At 54.1% G+C, this 24,842-nt stretch overlaps 1 protein-coding gene and 1 long non-coding RNA gene across 2 annotated transcripts; one reads left to right on the forward strand and one right to left on the reverse strand.

Annotated features, from left to right (window-relative positions):
* Positions 1–76: 76 nt before the first annotated feature.
* On the reverse strand, positions 77–15,096 carry LOC118007975. The gene is made up of 3 exons (XR_004678530.1): positions 15,054–15,096; positions 8,096–8,338; positions 77–351 (listed from the first exon to the last, which is right to left on the reverse strand). It is a non-coding gene; the product is annotated as an uncharacterized LOC118007975 (long non-coding RNA).
* On the forward strand, positions 14,970–24,509 carry FBXO41 (F-box protein 41). The gene is made up of 12 exons (XM_035001298.1): positions 14,970–15,871; positions 17,537–17,762; positions 18,237–18,310; positions 18,577–18,935; positions 19,775–20,016; positions 20,213–20,328; positions 20,453–20,605; positions 20,767–20,862; positions 22,251–22,369; positions 22,547–22,705; positions 24,198–24,313; positions 24,447–24,509. Exons 1-12 carry the CDS (start codon positions 14,970–14,972, stop codon positions 24,507–24,509), a joined length of 2,625 nt encoding a protein of 874 aa, XP_034857189.1.
* The last annotated feature ends 333 nt before the right edge of the window (positions 24,510–24,842 follow it).

Here is a 24,842-nt window from a genome sequence, read left to right on the forward strand (position 1 = left end):
GCACAGCTACATACCTGCATGCGTACACATATGCACAAAAGCACATACATACATACATACACAGGCCTGCCCTGGATTGTTTTCTCATATTCATAGGAAGCATAGAGTGAGGACAGACAAACATCATCTGAACAAAGGTAGAATCAAGACAATATATGGACATTTTTGGTTCTCTGCAAAAGCAGGTGGATCTGGGGAATCTGTCCTTTGGCAGAGGAGGGTTCAGTAGGCTTAATACAGCAAAGGGGTTGCAGGAGGGCACTGTGTTGAAGTGCAGACTTTGGAGTTCATTGACTTGAGTTCACATCCTGACTGTGCCATTCATTGGGCTCTGAACTTTAGCTTCCTCATCTGTAAAGTAGGAATAATCATAATATGTACTTGATAGATTTATTAGGACAACTGAATGATATGCATTAAATGATTAGTATGATGCTTGGCACTTGGCTAATAGAAGCTGTTATCATTTAGGTCTTAGAGGAATTGATTTCTCACTTGCTCAATCAAAGAAGACTTTCTGGAGGAGGAAAAAAATTCAGGAGCTCGGGGACAGAAGAGAAGATGTTGGGAGAAGGGTAGTTTGACCTGACTGGCTTATTTTGCCTCAGTCCTTTTTTTTTTTTTTTTTTTTTAAGATTTTATTTATTTATTTGACAGAGAGAGAGCACAAGCAGGGGGAGTGGCAGGCAGAGGCAGAGGGAGAAGCAGGCTCCCCGCAGAGCAGGGGGAGCCTGATGTGGGACTCCATCCCAGGACTCTGGGATCATGACCTGAGCTGAAGGCAGTCACTTAACCAACTGAGCCACCCAGGTGCCCGCCTCAGTCCTTATTAAATTTGCCTGTCCCTCAAAGCCACCAGACAAGTCTACAAATTATCTTTTCTGATATTAAATGTTCAATGCCTTTGCTGTAGGAGAATGGGGTCAAGAAAAGTCCCTGTCAGCTTCATTTATTGGAGAATCCTCGGGTTATGTTGGATTTCTGTGCTGTGGCAGCCAGACTGCCCCTCATAGCCTTGGTGCTTAGGCCCTGCCCAAGCTCATCTCTGTGCCTTTGCCCAAGTACTACCCACAGCCTGAAATTCCATCTCCCCTTTTCCTCCTCCAAAGCCCAGCTCAGCCCTGGGCTTGATAGCCCTAACACCATGTCTGATTTCTCAGGCCCCACTGCAGCCCTGTGAACTTCCTCCAAGCCTCGGACAGCTAGATTGTTCCTGCATCAGTGGCTGGATAGGCCTTAAGTCAAGGGCCCTCTAGATCTGCTCAAGTCCTAGGGAGCTAGGCTTCTCTCCTAACCAAGTTCAAGGCGGGGTAGGGGGGTTGGGAGGAGGGAGTCGGGGTGTGGTGGGGGTGGGGGGTGGCGTGGGTGGGAAGGAACCAAAGCTGCAGGCCACTGTCTCTCTGCCTCTTTTCTCCCTCTCTAGGTCCGGGATGGGATTTGTGATGGGGACAAGTTCTCCTCGATGGTATCCTCAAGGGCAAAATTGGGTCCTGAGAAAGCAAGCACTCGCAGCTTTCCTGGTTCCCTAGGGATGCCCAGAGGGGATTGACTCAAGCAATCTCGGCGGAGACCAAGCATCTGGCTGGAGGTCGCTGAGTGCACAACCTAGGGCGCGGCCCACGAGGCTGCTTAGTGACAGTGGCGCATATCCCAGGAGCAGTGCAGCGCCCCCGCCCTCTTCCTGACCCACAGAACCGCCCCCCCCACGCCCCCGGGATCTGCCCTGAGTGGAAGCAGGCCCAGCCAGGGTGGTAGGGCTAGGGCGGAGAGATTTGAATTAAAGGTGGGCAGAAGAGGTGCCTGGGGCAGGGAGAGTGCACTGGGCGGTGCCGGGAGTCTGGAAGACCCGGACCCAGGAGGAGCGCGGCCCAGCGGTCCCTGCACCCCCAGGGCGGCGCCGCGGACCCCTCCCCCATCGAAGCCACCTTCAGCGGAAAACGTGGGGTCCCGGCGCAGCCGCTTCTGGCTGCATCTGCCGCTCCCCAGCTCGCAGGAGAGCCCGCCCCGAAGGAGGGGCCGGCTCCGCCCCACCTCCTCGCTGCCTCCCTCCCCCTTCTCTTCCTTTCCTCGGGCCGCGAGCCCCCTCCTCCTCCCTCCTCCTCCTCCATCCTTCCCCCACCCGGTTTGTGTGCCCCTCCCGCTGCGACTGGCTGGGAGGCTCGGCCGCCCCCGCCCCGAGAGGGAGGCGGGGGCGCAAGCCGCGGCTGCCACCCGAGGCTGCGGAGGGGAACGAGATCCGAGGCCCCAGGGCGGCCCTGCATCTGGACCCGGCACGCGGGGGCTGCCTGTGCACCCCCAGCCGAGGGCTGCGGGGCCTGGCCTCGCCGCGGGGTGGAGGAGGTAAGGGCAGAGTCATGGGCGCGCTGCGGGACCGCTCCTGGAGAGAGAAGGCAGGGAGGACCCCAGCCGCTGCCTCCTCCTCTTGCTTCTCCCCCACAGTCCTCGGGAGGCCCACGACGCTGCCGGACCGGGAGGGATTCTAGGCAGGCCAGGCCAGAGGCAAGGCAGGGGTTAATTTAAGGAATTAAAATCAGAACGTTTTGAGACCAGGCTTCCCATCCCCCGCCCCCTTCTCGCCAGTCGCTCCCCGAGCCAGGTTGGGGGGCGGGGGCGGGCTCCAGACCCCCCTGGGACTCTGGACCTTAGAGAGCAGGGCCAGAGGGAGGGAGGAGGAAGGGGAGCGCCCTCAAACCTAGCCCTCTCCACCTGCTTCTGAAAAGGGGTGGGGGAGGGGCTTGGTGTTGAGGCCTGGCTGGGCACCTGTGCGGGAGTCTGAGGGTGGGAGGCTTTGGGTGTCTGTGTGCGTGCCGGTGTGCACGTGTGATAGTCTGGACGATCAGGAGGTGTGCATGTGTGTGCACGCCTGTTTCTCTCTCCTCATCTCCCGGTGCCTCCGTTGGTGACTGTCCACAGTGAGCTGGATGTGTGCTCCTCACTGCATTGCTTTGCATGTGTGTGTGACACGGCGCCCGTGTGCACTTGCCATGGAGTGCCTGTGAGTAGGAGTGGGGCCTGCTCTTTCCTTAGGTCGAATGTGCAGTGAGCAGGGGCCCAGATGGTTTTCTGGGTGTGGGATCCAGGTGCTGGAGCCATGTGTGTGTGACCTTGGGAGGTGTGTGCACGTTTGCAGGAGTACAAGAGTGAAGGGGAGCTTAGAACAGAAAAGGCAGTCAGGGCTGCCAGGAAGCAGGGGACTGGATACACTGACCCCTGTGGGTCTTTACTAGGCTATAGTGACTGCTCTGGGAGGTACGCATGTGGTGACCACAACCCCAGGTGTGGAGAGCCAGAACCCCCTCCTTCTTGGGGGATTTGGAGGGATTTAGAGAGTCAGGGGTCATTCCTTTATTCTCCATCCACAGGGACACTTCCAGCTGTCTCCCCATCCTTGGAACACCTCCTCCACCTGCTGGTAGATGTCTCCTGAAAGCACTGAGCTTAGAGCTTCATTTCTTTTGCCTGTAAAGCCATCTATTAACATCCAAATCTTTCTCCCCCATTTCTGTAAGTTCCACCTTCTCTGCTCCTTTCCTGCATGTGGTTTTTTATGCAAAGAGGGAGAAAGAGCTGTTGGTCCCAGAAGGCCAAGTGAGAGGTAGAGGAGGATCTGAGAGGCAGGGAGAATGACCATCAAAAACCAAACTCTGCTAACTTCTCAATTTTGCCTGACCTGAATTTAATAGAGAAAGAGAGAGACAGAGAGGAAGTTTGGTGATATCCACACACTTGTTTCTGGATTTAGGGATGCCTAGCATATTTTTGTTTTTGGAATATTTGTGGCTGGAAGGGGGTGATAGTTGTTGAAAGGTAATTACCATCCTGCCTTTGAGTTCCCTGGACTTTTCCTGCCTCCCTGGAAGCCCACCACTCCCTTTATTCATTCATTCAACAAATATTTATTGAGCGCTACTGTGGGCCAGAGAGTAGAGCTGGTGTGACATTCTACTCCCAAACGGAAGGAACATATGTTAAGACTGAGAGCATGGGTTTTGAAGTCAGTCAGGTAGTACTTGGTTCAAATCCTAGCCTATCCACTCATTCACTGGTGTGTAACAAACCACCCCAGAGTTTAGGGGCTTAAGACAACAGTGATTTATTATTTTTCATGGTCTGTGGGTTGGTCATGACTGTGGCTGTGGCTGTGGGCTCACATGGCAGCTCTCAGCAGCATTCAGTTGAGGGACTGGCTGAAAAGGAACATCAAGGTGGCCTTTCAACCTCCAGGGTCTCTCTACATGTGGCATCTAATCAGTCAGTAATTTAGCCTGTTTTTTATATGGCAGCTGGATCCCAAATGGAAGTATTCCAAGAGGACAAGCCCTCTGGTACAATTGCTTATCAAGCCTCTGCCTGCATCAGGCTTGCTAATGTCCCGTTGGCCAAAACAAGTCACACGGCCAAGCTCTGAGTCAATATGGAAGGGGACCCCATAAGGGCAAGAATCCTGGGAGGCATGGTTCCAAGGGCGCCATCAAAGTAACAGTCTGTTACAGTCACTTCCTGGCCTTGGGCAAGTGATCTGGCCACTCTGAGCCTCACTTTCCTCCTTCTAAAATAAAGACAATACCACCTACATGGCAGCACTGTCATGAGGATTAAATGAGAAACGTGGTATCTGACCAGAATAATTGGTAGGTAAATGTTCACCGTTCAGATTATTAGACTGTAAGCATCTTGAGGGTGTGACTGCCTTATTCATCTTTGTGTCTCCAGTGGCTGGCATGGCCCTTGTGTTTGACATCTTTTTTTTTTTTTAAGATCTTATTTATTTATTTGTGAGAGAGAGAGAGAGAGCACGCGCACAAGCAGGGGGAGCAGCAGAGGGAGAGGGAGAGAATCTCAAGCAGATTCCCCGCTGAGCGGAGCCCATAGAGGGGCTTGGTCTCACGACCCTGACATCATGACCTGTGCCAAAATCAAGTCGTAATGGACTGAGCCACCCAGGTGCCCCTGTTTGACATCTTTTTGTTGGGTGGATAAACTAGAATGAAGCAGAGAAGCCCTAAACCGTGTTGCTCTGCTAGAGTGACAGAGTCAAGAAGACACAGCAGGTTCTTACTTTCCAGTGGGTGGGAAGTAAGCAGAGCCAGGGAAGCACTTGTTATTCCAGGTGATTCTTAGATTGACTTAATTATAGCCAGATTCATCCAGTTCCATGACAATGAGTGGTAGAAATCACTTGGGCTACATGAAATCAATCAGTTCATCCATTATTCAGTGTGATTCCTCTAAGAATGATATACTGATGTCTTCTGTGTGGGAGGAAGGTGTGAGGGTGAATCATTTGCATTGTCCTTGCCCTCCAGTGTCTGCACAGGGTGGGATCTGATGTGCAAACAGGTCCACGACCATCCAGCATGTGACACCTGTTACCATATGTGAAGAGCTATGGTAAGGAGTGATTCATGCTGGGATGTGATTTGAGCTGAAGGAGGGAGTAGAAGAAGGCTTCATGGAATGCCTAGCATTTGAGCTGGGCCTGCAGAATTCACCGTTCGGAGAAGGGAATCCCAGTAAGAGGGACCAGCATGAGCCAAAACTTAAGGGTGTGACAGCACATGGCACTTCTCAGGGAAGCTAAGCCCCACAGGGCCCATTAAGGATGCACATGGGAAGCAGATGCAAACGCTAGGCTGGCAAGGCTGAGTGGTGGTTGGGTCCTGGCCCACCTTGGAGGCAGTCAAAGCACGGTGGACTTTACCTCCCTGAACATGGCCTGCCCTCAGAGATTTATTTGAGGAAAAGAGTGATAAACTGGATCTGTATTTGCAGAAAACATGAGAATTGAAAGCTGGCGGAGTTAGAGACTACAGTTAGCAATAATATCAGCAGACCAGATAGAAGGGGGTAATTATGGTCTGGGGCAGGGACTAGAGGAAATAGAATCAAATATTTAGAAGGTAGTATTACAAAAACTAGTGATTGATGAGGTCTGAGGGGGACTTTGAGAATTCAGAGATGCCGTGGGGGGTTGCATCCGAGGTGCAGAGTAGATAAGGAAGATGTTGGTCAAGATGGGAAACAGGAGAAAGAAGGCTTGAAGGTGAATATCGTGGTATTGTGAGTTCATTATTAGCCATATTAAGCTCTGAGCCACCTACATTAAAATATCAACCTTTTCATCCTCTCCCTCTCTACAGGCTGCTTGTTAGGAGCACTTAAAAAAAAAAAAAAAGAATTGCTCTAAATGTCAGGTCTAAGGCATTGGGTTATGTGTGCCTCGAGCTAGCGGAAGTGATGGTATAGATTAGAATTAGGTTATCTCTAAGAAGCATTTAAATATGTGCAGGTGTCTCTCATCTTGAAAGCTCCTTTTGGAATCTCTCACGCTGCCTCTTCCCACTTCACAGTTGAGCTTCCTGTGTCCACTCACCGTCTCTACCTCACTCTCCCCTCAACCCCATCGGCCAGGCTCATCAAAGCGGGGCTCCCTGAAGTCCCCAGTGGATTCTTTGCTCCTCTTCTCTGACTTGTGTTGTCAACTCCTGTTGTTTACACTACAGCCCACTCCTTCCCTCCTTGACATCCCTCTTCCCAAAGGTTTCCCACCACAATTGCCATTGCTTCTGCTGGTTCTTAGGAACTTCTTGGTTCTTCTCCTTCTTCCACCTCTCTGAGGATTCACCGCTCCCCTGCTCTCCTTTCTCTGCACCCTCTCCCTGATCCTACTCATCCACTTTTATGCTTAAGGTGCCAAAACTGTATTTTTGGCTCCGTGTCACAAACTATGTACTGACTGTCTCTACTTCCAGGGCCCACTGGAACCTCAAACTCATGGAATCTACAACCAAATTGATCTCTCCCCCAAACTTGCCTTGCTTCACTTTCCCTCCTAACTGAACCACAGCCCCATTTACTTAGATGCTCAAAACCCAAACCTGAGTTTGATCCTCACTCCACTTAATACCAGCCACAATCATTCTGTCACCAAGCCTTCTCGACTCTCCTTCCTATGCTGCTCCCATGTCCATCCTTCTCCTCATTGTGCTCCTACTGCCTTGGCTAACAGTTTCTATTTCCAACAGCCTTCTTCCTGACGTTGACCCTCGGTAGGCCGTTCTCTCAACTGTACCTCTGATTAAGTCCTGGCCGTTCCTTCATTCCACAAACACTTACCTGAGCAGCTACCCCATGCCACACAGTGTTGGAAATGCTGGGAAAGTAGCAGTGACTGGGACAGAGCTTACGTTTTAGTTCCCAGAGGGAGGCATGCTTTTTTGTCTTTGTGGATCCTGTTCTCCGTGCTCAGAATGCCTTTCTTCCCCTCCCCCAACCTCATAATTACACTTCCTCACCTGACTCTACTTTGCTCTTCCAGAGTCATCCTAGATGCTACCACCTCTGGGGGTTCCCCAGTCCCCCAATTCCTCAAGCTGAGTGTCGAATCCCATGTTCTTACATAGCATTAATTTCATGACTGTATCATCTAATACCTCAGTCTGTCCCGGGAGACCACAAGCTGTTTGAAGGCAAGATCTGGATCTTGTTGGTCTGGGTGTCCTCAACATACCCAGCATGGCACCTGATACAGTTCATGGCACAGATCAGGGACTCAATAAATAGAACATGAATGAATTCATGCTTTAATAAAGCTCAGGGGAGAATTCTAGGCTAGAAATACCAATTTGCGAGAATGTTAGGACTTTTGATCACAAGGGACAGAAATCCCAAATTACTTCATGCAAAAAGGGATGTATACCAACTCAAATAACTGGAAAGAAGGGGGATGCGTGGGTTGGGGACATGACCGTACCTGGGTTCTCAAAAATGTGGTGAGGACTCTTTCTAGCTCTTGGCTCAGCTTCACTCTGTTGCCATAATTTTTCCCCCACCGTGCATGGGCTTTCTCCATGTGGTAGATGGAGGTTACACAAAGCCATAGACAGCTTCATCATCCTAGCATGTGATCCCAGAGGAACAAGAGACTCCTCAGTCTTTCACTTACATTCCCAGGGAAGGACTCTGTTGGCTCAGCTTGAGGAATGTGTCCCTTCCGGGGTCATTCATTGTGGCCAAAGAGGTGGGGGCGCCAGGATTGGCCAGGCTTGGGTCACGCAGCCCTGTCAGAAACAGGGAGTGGGGAGGGGCAGCTTACCAGAGAAAGAATGAGATGTTGTATCACCGGAAGGTGAAGAAGGCTTGCCGAGCAGATAAAAATACGAATGTCCATTGCAGGAATTCTCAGGGCCTATGTGGTAGTGGAAACCATGAAAGTGCAAGATTCTCTGTGTTTCTGGCAGAGTCCATGAGAATGTGACAGTAGACAGGAGCCAGAGAAGACACACATCTTGGGATGGTTGGCCTTGTTTGAGGAGATGAGACTCACACACCTGAAAACCTTAAAAAAAAAAAAAAAAAAAGTCAATACCTCTGGTTCAGCCTGGAGAATCCTTCTACCCAATGAAAACCTTCAGCTGGACTTAGACGAAAGGAGACTTGAGATAGGCATTTCAGAAGGGGGAAGGTCCTGGCTGAAAAAGGAAGCTGGTCTTAGGGCTGGTCTTAGAGGTTGCTGATTTGGGGAGACTAGAATGCAAAGGAAAATCACCAACTGTTCTATCATGATACTAATAATACAGGACTGTGATCGAATTTGAACAGGCAACACTTCTATTTTTCTTTTTCTTCCTCTTCTGCCTCCCCTTCCCTCTATCACCTTCTTGCCTGCATTCGGGCAATGCTTATGCTCATGCTAAGTGTATACATCTAGGCAAAAATATTCCTAAGAATGAATCATAGTCATTCCTCTACTCCAGCCTATGGAGGGAAACTGTGGGGCAGGCTGGCCTCAGGTGAAGAGCCACCTGGACCTGAGAAGCCCCTTCCTTCTTCTGCCTTGCACATCTACACACAGGCCTGCACCCCCAGACTTTCCTCTTTCTCAGAGCCTGGCTAGCAGGGTGCTGTGCAGGAAAAGCATGCTTCAAAAGTATTATGGGGAGGGGAGGGGAAAAGCTGGCCGGTTCTGATGCCCTGAAAGTGCCCCCACAAAAGGGACCAGCACTTAGTTGGAATGGGCAGGTACACACGGGTGCCCTGATACCAGGCTGACCATACGTTACAGAACAGTTCCCGAACAGTTATGTGTGTGTGAGCTGAATTCTATTTATAACATCTCTGGCCACTTTGCCAACTTCTTCAATTGTATCTATAGTTATTAATCTATTCAGGTTTTCCATTTCTTCTTGAGTCAATTTTGATAATTCACATTTTCCTAGAAAAATATTCAGTTCATCCAGATTTTCAAAAATTTGGGCCAAGAGTTGTATCTGGTCACATTCTAGTAATTAAAAAAAAAAATCTCTGTGAGTGGTTGTGTCCCTTTTCTCATTCATAGTGTTATGTATTTGTTTTCTTTCTTTCTTTTTTTTTTTTTTTTTTTGCACTTTGAATAGATTTGCCAGAAGACTGTTTTTTGTTGGTCTTTTCAGAGAACTGTCTTCTGGATTTACCTCTTGAGGCTACTTTTTGGTTTTAATATACCTAAATGATGGTGATGTTAAAATAGTGACTAAGTATTTTTTAAAAAAGAAATTTAAGTCCTTTCTTATAGGTATTAAAGTACTTTTTGGGTAAAATAATATAAAATTTTGGATTTGCTCAAAATTATCCAGTGGTGGGGGTGGGGGAGGTGCAAGGCAGGGCGGCAGGTGTACAGATGAAACAGAATTGTCGTAAGTTGGTCCCTGTTGAAGTTGGATGATGGGTACATAGGAGTTTAGCATCATATTGTATTTTTGAGTATGTGTGAAAATGTCCATAACAAAAAGTGATGTTTTTTAAATCCTTGTCTGCATGCATACCAAAAAGTTTTGGATTTTAAAACTCCACCGTATAAAAGGAAACCATACAGCTTGAAGTATTTGCATGCTACCAAGTCACTGTCACTTTATGGTGTTATGGTTATTTGTTTAAGGCCCTTAATTTAAAAAATTGTTCTAGACTTTTTAAAAAAGGTAATCGCAAGGTACAAAAAGAATACATATATAACCGTTTATATAGTCTTCAGGTAGGGCTGGACTTACTAAGCATGATAACAAAATCAGAAATCCTAAAGATTTTTACTGAAGCAAATTATCAGCTTTATTATACCAGTAAAGACCATAAACAAGCCAATCAACACACTGGAGAAAACCATTTGTAGTATATAGATGACAAGGGATCGATATTAGGAAAAGCCTTTGAAAGTCAATAAGAAAATATGAATGTTCAGTATAAAAATGAGCAAAATAGTGCATAGGCAAAGTCACCAAAGAAATGTAAACGACTGCTAAATGTGTAAAAAATATATCCAGCTATAGTAATCAGAGAAAGGCCAGTAAAACAGCCAGGACCCTTTTTACTCTCAGCTTGGCAAGAGTACAGTGAGGCCAAAGGTGAAGCTGAGTTTGGCTGCAGTTGGTAGATGCTAGAGCCACTGAAAGAGCATGAACAGGAGTTGTCTGTAGACAGAGGAGTCTGGTGCCTAATAGGGGACAGAAGAGGGCCCTGAGCTGAAGCCTGGGCCAGCTGTCTGGGTGTGAGGAAGAGCACAGAGCAGGAGAAGAGAACTGCTGAAGAAAAAAATCAACAGGTCTTGATGGTGAGCAGAGAGCAAAGTCAGGATGGCCGGTGGTGTGGTGTGACTGGGAGGACAGTGGCACCATTGAAGGAAACAGGGATGGATCCTGGGGAGTGGGTGAGGGGAAGTCCAAGATTTGCTTTTTGACACTGGGGGTCATTGTGTTAGGCTAGAGTTTCAATACTAGTGACTGGCACCCGAGTCAAACGACTTGGGCTACAAAAAGAATTTGCTGCCTCTCACAAGTGACAAGTCCTGGATTAAAGTGTCAGGCACATCTGGATCTGGATGCTCAAGGGAGGTCATCAGGAGTCTTTGTGTTCTTTAGGGGGCCTGTAGAAAAATGTCACCATGTTGGGGTGTGGCCTCTCCCATGGTCTCAGTAAGGCCCATGGAGGAGGACAGAAATGGCCACAAGGAGGCCCAGGCTCACCTTCTACCAGCTGGGCCCAGGTCCTGGGAGTGGCTGTTTTGGCCTGGAGTAGGAAACGTGCCCAGGATGAATGATCGCTGTGACTGATGAACAGGCTAAGGTTATAGACACTCCCGTCCGAGCCCAACCCAAAGTGGGGGGAATGGTTCTTCAAAGGAAAACAGAGTCTAGCCACAAAGGGGGACTGGAGCTGAACAGCAAAAAAGAATAAATGTCTACTGCATCCCACCTCTGAACAAGATCTACACAGATCCTGCTCCTTATACAATTTTTAAAATGTTTCTGTTTATCCTGACACAACTGTCCCTCACAAAACTTAAAATACACTTGTCCAATCTCCAGAAGGAGATGTTCCAACTGCTCATCCACTTAGCACGTCCAGCCCCAATTCAAGATCTTGGTGATGGGCTGTCTCTTTGGCAGGGTACTGAGCTAGTCCCTCATGGTCTTTCAGCTTACGGCCAGACCATGATGGAGGAAGGATCGGATAGCTGAAAGTACAAAACCCTCCCAGCTGAAGAGGGGAGATGAGGAAAAACAGTCAGTGGTCACAGACCCATATGTGGTCCACATGCTTGACCAGTTGGTGAGGACGGGGTTCCCTGACTCCTGTTTTTGGCTGCTTTGGTTCTGCCATTTCCAAGAGCCTCCCTTGTCTTTCATGCTCTGTGCCACGCAGAAAAGGGGCACTGGGGGCTCACCTCCCACTGCTGCAAGTTTAAGGGGTGGGGAACATTAGGAGCTGAGTAATCCCTGGCCTTTGTTTTCTAGGTTTGTTGGTTTTTCTGGCAATACAATCCCCTTAATCATTAGGAAGCTTTCAGTCAATTTACGTTCAGTTGTCCCCAGAGCCATTAACCAAACTAGAGACCTCACTGGAAGTTGTAATTCTTGAATCAAGTCCCTGGTGATAGTGTTCGGGGAGGAGCAGGGGTTGTCTCTTAGCAACAGCCCTTGGTGCTCTGCCCATCCCAGGAGCGCACGGTTCTGTTGCTTCTGGCTAGGCCTCTGCCGCAGGGCAATGCAAACCCCTCATCTAGGGCGGGAGGCAGAGTTCATTGCCCCTTCCCACTCAAGCTGCACCCCAGTGGAAGGCTGTTTTGGTGAAAGCTTCTGTCGAGCTGGGAGGGCTAGCATAGCAGGAGGGGTTCCTGAAGGGCCTGAGGAGTCAAGAGCCTGTCAGGGCCCAGGTTTGTCTCTCTCTGTGTTTCCAGCCTCCCTGTCTTTGCTTGAGCTGACTTTTAGCTAGAAGCAGAGAACTGGCTCTTAATTATTTGACTCTTAGCCATATTGGATTACTGGCCTCAGGCAGAAAGCTCCTCTCTAAGCCAAGCAGCATTTTCTTCCTCTCTGCTTTCAGAGGTGCCCCTTTCAGCCGGAGTGTGTCTCTTTCTTGTTGGGCCTTACTGAGACCATGGGAGAGGCCACACCCCAACATGGTGACATTTTTCTACAGGCCCCCTAAAGTTCCAGGTAGGAACATCATCTGAGCTCCAGAGACCGGGGGAGAGTTTCATCGGCTGCTTTGCTGCTGGGTAGCAGGGGTCACCAACTTCTGAGGGGGGAGGTGGTACCATCTTACTTCCCCTCTTAGTTCAGCTTATTCCTCCTTAGGGTCTAGTCCTTTAAAAAAGTCCATTTCTTATTCTAATTTCTGGGTTAGGACTTTTTTCTAGTGCAGGTACCATAGACCCAACTCCAAATGGCTTAAGCAATGAAGGGAACAAGTTGGTTCACCCAACCGACCAGGATCTCAAACAGTGTCTGTGAGAAATCTCTGTCTCCATATCAGTTCTGCTTCTCTGTGTTGGCTTCATTCCCAGGAGGTTCCTCCCCAAAGAGGCAAAGATAGCCCTTGCAGCTCTAGCCTTCCCCATTAGCTTAGAAACCTGAGCCCAAAGAGGATGCTTTTCCCCAGTGGTTCAGAGAAGTCCTTGAGGGAGGAATGCCTCAAGGACTCAACTTGGGCGATCTCTGCCCATCCCGGGACTCTGTTTGGCCAGGTCTATATCACTTTCTTACCCCTGGAGCCGGGGTGGACCATCAGCCCCCACTTAGACCATGTGGACTGAGAAAGTGGGGAAGGAAGAATGGATCTCCAAGGTCAAAGCAGAGTGATTTTACCAGGAGAAGGACTGGGTGCTGGGCTGGTAAAGGGAACAAATAGTCACCCATACCTCCACGTGGAAATGCCTGAAGGCAAAGGAAACTCCAGAGCAGGTGAGGATGGGGAGGCAGAGCTGAGAGTCAACGGCTTAAAGCTGGGAGTGAACATGTGGGAGCAAACCAGACTGCCGGGGAGAGGGCAGATGCAAAGAGGGTGTGAAGGTGGACCTCTCATCAGGAAGATTCAGAAGGCAGTAGGAAGAGGAGGTTGGAGAACCCAAACGGGCGGCTTCACGGCAGCCTGGGAAGATGGAGTGGTCAGCAGTATCAGCCAAGCGACCAAGTGGATGAAGATCCTTGACGACAACTGGATTGATAAGCAGGTGGTCTGTGACCCAGAGGAGCACAGTGACAGCGGAGGGTGGCTGGCAGTTAGGACGAGGAGGGTAGTGATGAATGGGGTAGAGATTCCACGAGGCAGAGGAGGTGTGACCAGAAGCCAGAGATGAGGGAGGAGGGGCAGTGGGAGTTGAGGGTGACCGGGGGTAGGATGTCAGGAAGGGTGGTGGTTTGTGCTAGAATGGGCCTGAAGAGGACAAATATGGTGGCCCTTGGAACAAAGGGCAGGGCAGGGCGCTTTTTGGAGACCGACCTAGCAAAGGACTCTAAAAAAGGACCTATCTGCCTAGAGTGGCAGTGATGGGAGGGTACAGAAGCAGGACAGGAATAAACAGTGACATGCACACAAGTATCGTCAGGTGAGGTGACAACTCAGTCACTGCAACATGGTACCAACAGTCCAGCCTGTCTGATGGGTATGGTTTGCATGATCTGGAAATAAGCATCTTCCTTTAAGGATTTTTTTCAGATGTAAGATACATACAGCCAAATACATATGGTGCACTAGCCTTAAGTATATAGCTTGATTGTTTACATATGTATTCACATGTATAACCACCACTCATATCAAGATCTAGAACATTTTCAGCATCACATGAGGTTCCCTCCTGTCCCTTCTCAGTTTATAGTCTCCAGGGGGTAACCTCTATTCTGACTTCTGTCATGACCAATTTCGTCTGTTCTTGGACTCCCTATGTATGGAATGCTACAGTGTGCACTGTGCTCTGGCTTTTTTTTTTTTTTTTAAGATTTTATTTATTTATTTGAGAGATAGAATGAGATAGAGAGAGCATGAGAGGGGGGAGGGTCAGAGAGAGAAGCAGACTCCCTGCCGAGCAGGGAGCCCGATGCGGGACTCGATCCCGGGACTCCAGGATCACGACCCGAGCCGAAGGCAGTCGCTTAACCAACTGAGCCACCCGGGCGCCCTGCTCTGGCTTCTTTTATGCAGCGTAATATTGAATGGATTCATCCATGTTGTTGCATGTCCCAGTGCTTCCTTTCCCTATTGCTGGATAAAATTCCACTACGGACATATCACAATTCATCCAGTCTACTGGTGATGGGCACTTGGGTTATGTCTAGTTGGAATATAGGTTGGAAGTATTATAACGAATGCCTTCCCCCCCCCCTTAAAGAATTCTCATTCTTTCTCACTGTCGTACATGTACAGGCCCTCCCGCAGGTACCAGAGCAGGCCAGCCCCCTCTGGGAGGTCAAGCCATTGGGATTCCCTCGCCCCCCCATTATGGGCGCGTGTTTCCTGGGGAAGTCAGTTTCCTCACGCGTGGGGGAGACCACCCTCCTAAGGCCTACTCCCTCTCTTCCAGCCTCCTCGCCCCTGGCCGCCGGCGCCCTGAGCCTTCCTGACCGCGCAGGGGGGCTCGCCCGCGGCCCCCCATGAGCGCGCCCGGCTGACCGGCGGGGGCGGCCGCGGTGGAGCCCGGGCGCCGCGGGGGCGGCGGGGCCATGGCCTCGCTGGACCTGCCGTACCGCTGCCCCCGCTGCGGGGAGCACAAGCGCTTCCGGAGCCTGTCGTCACTGCGCGCTCACCTGGAGTACAGCCACACGTACGAGACGCTCTACATCCTCTCCAAGACCAACAGCATCTGCGACGGCGCCGCGGCCGCCGCCGCCGCCGCCGCCGCCGCCTCGGGCTTCCCGCTGACGCCCGAGCCCGCCGCCCTGCTGGCCGTGCCCGGCGCCCGGCGCGAGGTCTTCGAGAGTACGTCCTTCCAGGGCAAGGAGCAGGCGGCCGGGCCGTCGCCCGCCGCGCCGCACCTGCTGCACCACCATCACCACCACGCGCCCCTCGCCCACTTCGCCGGCGACCTGGTGCCCGCCAGCCTGCCGTGCGAGGAGCTGGCCGAGCCGGGCCTCGTGCCCGCCGCCGCCGCCGCCGCCGCGCGCTACGCGCTGCGCGAGATCGAGATCCCGCTGGGGGAGCTGTTCGCCCGCAAGTCCGTGGCCTCCTCGGCGTGCTCGACGCCGCCGCCCGGGCCGGGCCCCGGGCCCGCCTCCGCCTCGCCCGCGTCCCCCTCGCCCGCCGATGTGGCTTACGAGGAGGGCCTGGCGCGCCTCAAGATCCGCGCGCTGGAGAAGCTGGAGGTGGACCGGCGGCTGGAGCGGCTGAGCGAGGAGGTGGAGCAGAAGATCGCGGGCCAGGTGGGTCGGCTGCAGGCCGAGCTGGAGCGCAAGGCGGCCGAGCTGGAGACGGCGCGGCAGGAGAGCGCGCGGCTGGGGCGCGAGAAGGAGGAGCTGGAGGAGCGGGCGTCCGAGCTCTCGCGCCAGGTGGACGTGAGCGTGGAGCTGCTGGCGTCGCTCAAGCAGGACCTGGTGCACAAGGAACAGGAGCTGAGCCGCAAGCAGCAGTGAGTGGCCCGCAGGGCCCTGTGGGCGGGTGTGCCGGTGAATGTTCCCGATTGAGTGACCCTGTGTGTCGCTGCCGCTTCCCCCACCTTGAGTGTGTGTGTCTGTGTGGCCGTGGCTTTGTACTGTGGCATCTGTGGCCACAAGCATGTGACGGTGGTGTGTGTGGGGCCAAGAGCGTCATGACGGTATGTGTTTGGGACTGTGAGGACATGCAAGTATGCCCGCATGCCTGCCCGTGAAAACTCTTTCTCTTCCTTTTCTATGTCCCTAGCCAAGGCCAGCCCCTGCATTGTGGCAGCAGATCCTCTTCTCTTTTGCCTACTCAAAGACGTGGCACAATTCTGCTCTCTCCCTTTGCCATCATCAGATTTTCCTTGTCAGCTCTATCATTCCTTTTTTTTTTTTTTTAAGATTTTATTTGTTTATTTGACAGAGACACAGCGAGAGAGAGGGAACACAAGCAGGGGGAGTGGGAGAGGGAGAAGCAGGCTTCCCGCTGAGCAGGAAGCCGGATATGGGGCTTGATCCCACGACCCTGACCTGAGCAAAAGGCAGATGCTTAACAACTGAGCCACCCAGGTGCCCCAACTGTATCATTCCTGAAAGCGACCAAACAGGAGGGCGTTTCTCCCATCCACCATAACCCCAGTGCCCCCTTGGGCTACTGCCCCTTTTCTCTCCTTTCAGAACAACTCCTTGAAAATTTATACTCCTTGTCTCCAATTTCCCTCTCCACTTTCTCTCTTGAATTCCCTCTGATCAGATAGATGTCCACCACCATCACTGTCCTCCGCGTCACCAACGATCTTCATGTCGCCGAGGCCCACTCATCAACACCTCAGCCTATCAGCAGCATTTGACACAGCTGATCCCTGAAACACTTTCTTCACTGGGCTTCCAGGATACTCTCCTTTTTGTCTGCTCCTTCTCAGTGTTCTTTGCTGGCTTCCTATTTCCCTTGTCTTTAAATGTAGAATGGTGAAATATATGGATGGTATTTATCTACCCCCAGTGTGATATAAGCCCCATGGGGGCAGGAGCTCTTCTCAGTCTGTCCACAGCTGTATCCCTAAATACCTAGAACAGTGCCTGACACCTAGAAGGTGCTCAGTGAATGTCGAATGTGAATACACTTGGGAGTAAATGCTCAAGTGACTCTGAAGTGTGCTGTGTGTACTTGCCCGAGGCTTCTGCATCTGAGAATGTTTCTGAAAGTGTGTGTGTGTTGGAATGTGTGAGCGGGACTGTACCTGGCTCACACTGCGTGTATGTATGCCTGCAAGTGACCATGACAGGAGCACGTGTACGTGAGTGTGTGTGGCTGTGTGCCCAAGAGTGTATCCGGACGGAGGAGGCGGCTCTGAGTGGGACTGCGTATGACAGAGTGTTTCCGTGGGGAGTAGGGGCGCCTGGCAGGAGCGTCGGGGCTGGGTCAGTGGGGCATGAGTATGTGACTCGGGGTGGGTATATGGTTGCATTTCTGTGTGTGCCTTGGCGGAGGGGGCCTTGTGCCCAGGCCTGTACATCAGCGGGCAGCCGCGTGAGCGTGAGCAGACAGCGCGGGCAGCCGTGCCCGTGTCTCTCCCTCCCGCTCGGGGTCTCCTCCAGAGGGTGGGTGGGCAGCCAGGCCGAGGCACGGGGCTGAGAGACTGCTCCGGGCCCAGGGAGGTGGTGCAGATCGACCAGTTCCTGAAGGAGACGGCGGCGCGGGAGGCCAGCGCCAAGCTGCGGCTGCAGCAGTTCATCGAGGAGCTGCTGGAGCGCGCGGACCGCGCCGAGCGGCAGCTGCAGGTCATCAGCAGCAGCTGTGGCAGCACCCCGAGCGCCAGCCTGGGCCGCGGAGGGGGAGGAAGTGGCGCCGGGCCCGGGACCCGGGGCCCTGGCAGAATGGTGAGCGCCCACCTGCCCCCTCCAGTCCCATCGCGCACACGGCCTGGCGTCCCCCTGTTATGCTCCATGCTTCCCTTCTTGGGCTCTTCCCCACGAGCAGACTCCGGGCCTGAAGGAGGGGTCCAGGAACAGGGGTGCCCCTCCGGTTGGGCAGAAGGGCCCCTGAGGCTGTGAGCCAGTGAGGTGCGATCCAGCCGCCCTGGTGCTCGGGGGCCCTTCTCTGCCCAACTGAGAGCCCAGGAACCACCCCAGGGTCTGGGGTGCTGGGTGGGTGTGGGGAGGGGGGTGGTGAGCCTGCCTTTCTGGGCCGTCTGTCTGTCTATTTGTCCATCTTTCCCAACTTTTTTCCTTCTCTCTCCTCTCCCTCCTCTCTTCTCTCCATCTTGTGCCCTGTTCTCCTGCTCCTTCTCATCCTCTTACCTCCTCTGCTCCCCCCCATCCCCCGCCTTTCCCTCCCGCTCTGGGGGCCCACAGCGAGAACACCACGCGGGCCCGGCCATGCCTAGCACATACGCCGTGTCGAGGCATGGCTCCTCTCCCAGCACAGGGTAAGCCTCGGGCCTGGCCCGTCCCACACAGCCCACCCTCACCCTGGAAAGATCCACCGGCCCCCTGGATGGCTGGCCCATCTGGGGCCTTGGCTCCTTCTCCTTTCCCCATACTCCTTGGGTCACCTCCGTCTGCCTTTCCACACTCTTGGAAGGGGGCTCTTGGAAAGTAGGGCGGGGGGGGTTGCCCTCGGTAGGAGTGGCATGGAGACTTTGGGCAGACCTGGTGCCCCTCACTCCTCACCGTCTGGTCCACCCCACCCCAGGGCCTCCAGCCGTGTCCCCGCTGCATCCCAGAGCTCAGGCTGCTATGACAGTGACAGTCTGGAGCTACCCCGGCCAGAAGAGGGGGCCCCCGAGGACAGTGGCCCTGGGGGCTTGGGCACACGGGCCCAGGCTGCCAACGGCGGCTCGGAGCGCACCCAGGCCCCTCGCAGCTCAGGCCTGCGGCGCCAGGCCATCCAGAACTGGCAGCGCAGACCCCGCCGACACAGCACGGAGGGGGAGGAGGGTGATGTCTCGGATGTGGGCTCCCGAACCACGGAGTCAGAGGCTGAGGGCCCCTCAGATGCCCCCCGTCCTGGGCCTGCTCTGGCTGGGCCACTGAGCAGCTGCCGGCTCTCAGGTGAGTCCTGGAAGGGTAGGCCAGAGGGGCCAGTCTTTCTTTGGCGCTGGGCCCTCTAAGGGGACACAGGGCTGAGGCAGTAGATCTCTTGGGCTCCCGCACGTGTTTCCCCTTGTCCCAGACTTCCTGCAATGAGGATGACAAACTCTCCTACAAGTGCCCTGGGAGCCTGGGCAAGGAACTCATGAGACAGAGCAGTGCAGCGGCACAGGGGTGCTCATGTTGGGGACTGCACAAGGATGCCACATCTCAGGGGGTCCATTCACATGGCTCGTTGTTGACATTTACGGGAGAGTAGCTGAGTGTTAACTGCAGACTGAAGTCCCTGGAACAGGAGGGAGAGCCCCCTTCTATATATGCACAAGGCCATGTGCGTCTGTGGGTGGGTCAGGGTCAGGGTCAGGAGGTTAGAGGGCTCAGGTCGGGTGCATGGCTGCTCTTGAGTGACTGTTCTGGGCAGCCTCGCCCTGGCCTTCTGTTCACAGAGGCTGGGTTTCTGTCCATCTGTACCCTCACTCTCCAAACCCTTGCCTTTCCTAGACTTGACTCCGTTGCTTTGCCTAGGGGCTGAGTTTGAACAATGTGAGGATGTATGATCTTAAAAAGACAGTTTACTTGAGGAAGCCACACCTTTTCCTAATGTGTATAATTAGAGATGGGGTGTGCAGAGGAGGGGGAAGCAGAGGCCCCTTGCCTTCCTCCCAAGTCACCAGTCCCCCAGCATGGGTCTTTCATGCTTGCCCATTCTGTAGCTCCTACCCCACCCCACCTCCCCACCCACACCCCCACATTGGCCTTTGACCCTCCACACTGATCTCTGACCCTCTGGTACCGTGCAGCCCGCCCGGAGGGAGGCAGTGGGCGGGGTCGGCGAGCGGAGAGGGGCAGCCCCTCCCGCTCCAACGAGGTCATCAGCCCGGAGATCCTCAAGATGCGAGCCGCCCTGTTCTGCATCTTCACCTACCTGGACACGCGCACGCTGCTGCACGCGGCCGAGGTCTGCCGAGACTGGCGCTTCGTGGCTCGCCACCCCGCGGTCTGGACACGGGTGCTGCTCGAGAACGCCCGCGTCTGTTCCAAGGTGCCTGTCCCCGCCCACCGCCCCTGCTGTGAACCCACCTTTCTCCCAGCAGAATCTGGGCCCTCGAGGTCTGGCCCTTGCGACCCTTCCAGCACCCTAGCTTCAGCCTCGCTCCCCCAAATGCTCTCATGGGGTCTCCCTCCAGGCAGCCAAGCTCGGGCCCCTTCATCGGCAGGCAACCCCTCTCTCCCTGCAGTTCCTGGCCATGCTGGCTCAGTGGTGCACCCAGGCGCACTCGCTGACCCTGCAGAACTTGAAGCCCCGGCAGCGGGGCAAGAAGGAGAGCAAGGAAGAGTACGCGCGGAGCACCCGGTGAGGCGGTGGTGGGTGGGCAGGGGGGGTGTTACTGCGTGCACACCTGGAGTTTTGGGGGGGCGGTGCTTCCCCGGGGAAGGAGTGGCCACAAACGGTGCCCTGACCTCTTGGCCATCCCCAGGGGCTGCCTGGAGGCGGGGCTGGAGTCCCTGTTGAAGGCGGCGGGGGGGAATCTGCTGATCCTGCGCATCTCCCACTGTCCCAACATCCTCACTGACCGCTCCCTCTGGCTGGCCAGCTGCTACTGCCGCGCCCTGCAGGCCGTCACCTACAGGTAGTCCACACCCTCTGGACCTCTGGCCGAGCGGGTCCCTGGGGTCTGCATACTACTCTTCCCCCAGGGCTTTCAGGCAAGGGGACCCGAGAGTCCTCTGGTCCAAGGGCAGGGAGCAGAAGCCACCAGGGTGGGCGGTCCCAGCTCTGTCTTTTCAACAGGAGCGCCACAGACCCCGTGGGCCACGAGGTCATTTGGGCCCTGGGCGCAGGCTGCAGAGAGATTGTCTCCCTCCAGGTGGCGCCACTTCACCCTTGGTGAGCCCCAGCAGGGGTTGGGAGGGGCCGGGGGTTGAGCCGGGGCTGGCTGAGGACTGAGCAGATCTGGGCCATTCCAAAAGCTGGCTGGGGAGACAGATTCACATTCATCAGTCTGTGTATTTAGCTGTTGGGAGCAGAGCTTCAAAATCAGGCCTGGGGTGACGTCCTGGCTCACTGGCAGTGTGACGGAGGGCAATCCAGTCATGCCTCAGTTTCTCTACTGCAAAGTGAAGGTGATATTCGAGCTCTCTTTCAGCCTTAGTGGGACCGTAGCTGGCTCAGATGAGATGTGTCTATAAAGAGTATATATAAGTGTTCAGTCAACACTAGTTAGAAATAGCCACGTTCGTTTGGCACGTGAAAGGCCGTTCAGGGAGGTCGATGTAGCATACACAAAAGAGCTGGTTGTCGGAGAATCCAGATCATTCATTCACGACTTGGTGTTCCTCAAACCAGACTTCTTTGTCCCTGCACTCTGTCCTCCAAGTCCTCTCTCTGCACGACAGCTCCTCTCGGGGCATCCCATGTCCTTCCCTGCCCTCTGGCGGAATCCATCCTTGCTCCCCTGCCCCCATTCCTGTGGTGCCTCGGCTCGACCCATGCTGTAGTTTGTTTTGCAATAATCTCTCTCTGAGTCTCCGCGGTACTCGCAGTTCTCCAGGTCGGGGCTGTGAATGTCCGTTCCCATATCCCTGGTACCAGGTGCGTGGCAGACACCAGGGAACCCACCGCCTGGGCGAATGTTGAGGAACGAGATGTTCAGGGAAATGGCCGGGTTGGTGTGAGTGGTGGGCAGGGCGGAGCAATGAGTGTGGACAGGAAGGTGGGGGCAAGGTTAGGAAGGTCTTGCATAAGGGGGTTAGATTTTTGCATTTTACCTAGGAGTGCTCGGGAAGCTTTTGCAGTATTTCTGATCTTAAAGACAGGATCACATCAGACTGGTTATGTTCTGTGTCCTCCCCCGCCCCTCTCGTTGAGGGCATGGACCATGTCTATACTGTCACCACTGTATCCCCAGGGCCCAGCTCGGTTATTCTTGGCTCTAGTAGACACTTGAGGCCCATTTGTTGAATGACTGAGTGAGAGAACATAGAACGAGTGGCTCGCTGTCAGCAGCGTGCCGGATGAATTGGCAGAGAGACTAGATGAATCCACATGAATATGGATGGTGGTGTGAACTGTGCTTTGAAGTTACTCAGGAATCAGAATCTGTAGGTCTCGGCAGGAGGTAAGGAAGGCTCAGGGATTATCCCAGGTTTCTAACTTGAGCAGCTGGGTGGTTGGTGGGGCCCCAGCCTGAGCAAGGGTCATGAAAGAGGAGCAGGCTCGGGGTGCCGTGCAACCAGAAGCTTCCTTGACAGCCCTCTCTCTGCCCCATTCTCCAGCCAGCAGCCCACGCGCTTCAGTAACCGCTGCCTGCAGATGATTGGTCGCTGTTGGCCGCACCTTCGGGCCCTGGGGGTTGGGGGTGCTGGCTGTGGGGTGCAGGGCCTGGCGTCACTTGGTGAGTCTTTCCTTGGGACTGGGGCGGAGGGTGGTGGGAAGCAGGCGTGGGTGCGACACCGGAATCCCAGAGGGGCTTGGGGCTGCGGCCTGGGTGGTGGCAGGAGCACAGAGGCACCGGGCCGGAGGCGACCTGGGGAGTTTGTCAGCAGGACCTCCCCTCTTCTCCTCTTCCTAGCAAGAAACTGCATGCGGCTGCAGGTCCTGGAGCTGGACCATGTGTCGGAGATCACCCAGGAGGTGGCAGCTGAGGTCTGCCGGGAAGGCCTGAAGGGACTGGAGATGTTGGTGCTCACGGCCACCCCCGTCACCCCCAAGGCCCTGCTGCATTTCAACAGTGAGCAATGGGAATGCGGCCGGGGGGCGGTGTCCACTGTCCCCCCTCTTACCATGCCTTGTCAGCAGGTAGCATATGCAATTCCCTGTTGCTCCTCATCAGCAAGCACCAGCGGGGGTGGGGGTGGGGGGGACAGACTGACCAGGGTGCTAATCCTAGCCTCGCCACCAGGGTCTTCTGAGGCCAGTGTGGCATTCGAGGCCTGCTAGCACTGGTCCAAATGGTTCGGTTCCACAGATCTTTATTGCCCTATGCTCAACCCCCATGGGACATACGAGATATGACCTGTTCCACGTGAGCCTTTGGCCAAGGGCAGGGGCAGAACAGACGGGTTAGGAATACAGGTCCTGGAGCTGGACTGATCTAGGTCTCAATTTTGGCTCTACTGCTTATTAGCTGTGTGACTGGGCAAGTTATTCTACTTCTCTGGCTTCTGTATCCCCATCTTCTAAGCGGACGTTCTGGAACGGGTGGGAGGGTTAAATGAGATAATGTATGTGAGCCCCGCCAGGACCATTCTCAGGGTAAAGACCCCTCTCTCCGTGCTGCTGTAGACTCCAACATGCCTCCTCTGACTCCACCAACCCCTAGCCACCTGCCCCACTCCTGACCATTCTTCCACCTTCATTGAGGACATGGGCACCCAGCTGGGGCTGCTCACACTCCTTCAGGAAGCTGTCTCCGACCCCCGCTCCATCCCCCCACTGGAGCATCCTTCTGGGCACAGCCAGCAAGGAGCTGAGTCACCACCAGCACCTGGTGTCATCGCCCTCAGGACCTGCAGTAACCACGGAGTGGCTCCTCAGTTCTCAGGCTACTGGGGCAGGCCCCCCCCCCCGCCCCCTTCCTGAGGCCTTGGTCACACCTAAGTCCTGAGCACTGAAGATTCCTTGACAATCTCATTGTTTCCAGGACCCTCTTCTTCCCTCCCCTTCAGCCTCATGGCCTGGCCCTGGACTGACCACCAGAACTAACTGCTCAGCCTCCAAAATCATGACCTCCAGAACCCTCTCAGCCTCCTGACTTTCTTCCTACTCCACTGACTTCATGGCAACATCTGGTCCCTTAAGTCCTTTGCTCCCAACTTGTTTGCTGCCTGTCTCCCCTCCTCCATGTTCTAGAGAAGACCCATCAGCCTCACCCCAGTCACTCTGTCCTTGAATTCATTTCCAGATGGCTAGGCCATGGTACAACTGTCCCCTCTGTCAGGGAAGCTCCTAGAGCCTCTGCACAATTGGCCGTTGCCCACTCATCCTCCCAGAGTCCACTGCAACCTCTGCTGTATGACCCTGCCCTCCTCCCCCGGCGCCAACCCCCGTCTGGTTGACCCTCTGGGTGCCACGGGCCTGCTCTCCTCTACGTGGTGCCCAGTGCCTGGCATGTGACCATCTCTCTGTAGGGTTCTGGTTTCATTAAGTAGTGATAGGAGAAGCAGCAGTCCCATTGCCCAGGCCAAACATGAGCCATCATCTTATTACCCACCTTTTCTCAGGCATTTGCCGGAACCTCAAGTCCATTGTGGTCCAGATTGGGATTGCTGATTATTTCAAAGAGCCCAGCAGTCCCGAGGCCCAGAAGCTGTTTGAGGACATGGTGACAAAACTCCAGGTGAGGAATTGGCTCTTAGGCCACCCAAGACCCTAGGTGGCATCCCTAGGCTGGAGTTGGTGACCTGGGTGTGTAACGGGAGGGCCCCACTTGCCTGACCCTGAGGGGAACTAACCCAGGGTTCGGTCTACAGGCCCTACGACGGAGGCCCGGCTTCTCTAAGATCCTGCACATCAAGGTGGATGGCGGCTGCTAACCCGGGCGGGGGGCGGCAGGGCCCCTGCCAGCCCCACACCAGGGCACTCTCTTTGGACCTCCAGAGGGACCCTGATTTGGACTAGACCTTCGGAGGCCTAGTGTTATCCCTGGCTTCCAGGGAAGGGTTGAGTTTCCTGTCGTCCTCCTGGGACCGTGGAGCAACAGGTCTGACCCTGGGCACTGCCTCTTCAGGGCAGGGGCTTGGACAGAAGCTGCCCCCCGACCCCCACTTCACCCCCCCCACTGGAGCATCCTTCTGGGCACAGCCAGCAAGGAGCTGAGTCACCACCAGCACCTGGTGTCATCGCCCTCAGGACCTGCAGTAACCACG

Source organism: Mirounga leonina, unplaced genomic scaffold, assembly GCF_011800145.1.
Source record: "Mirounga leonina isolate KUSES-001 unplaced genomic scaffold, KU_Mleo_1.0 Mir_125, whole genome shotgun sequence".
Lineage (NCBI taxonomy): Eukaryota > Metazoa > Chordata > Mammalia > Carnivora > Phocidae > Mirounga > Mirounga leonina.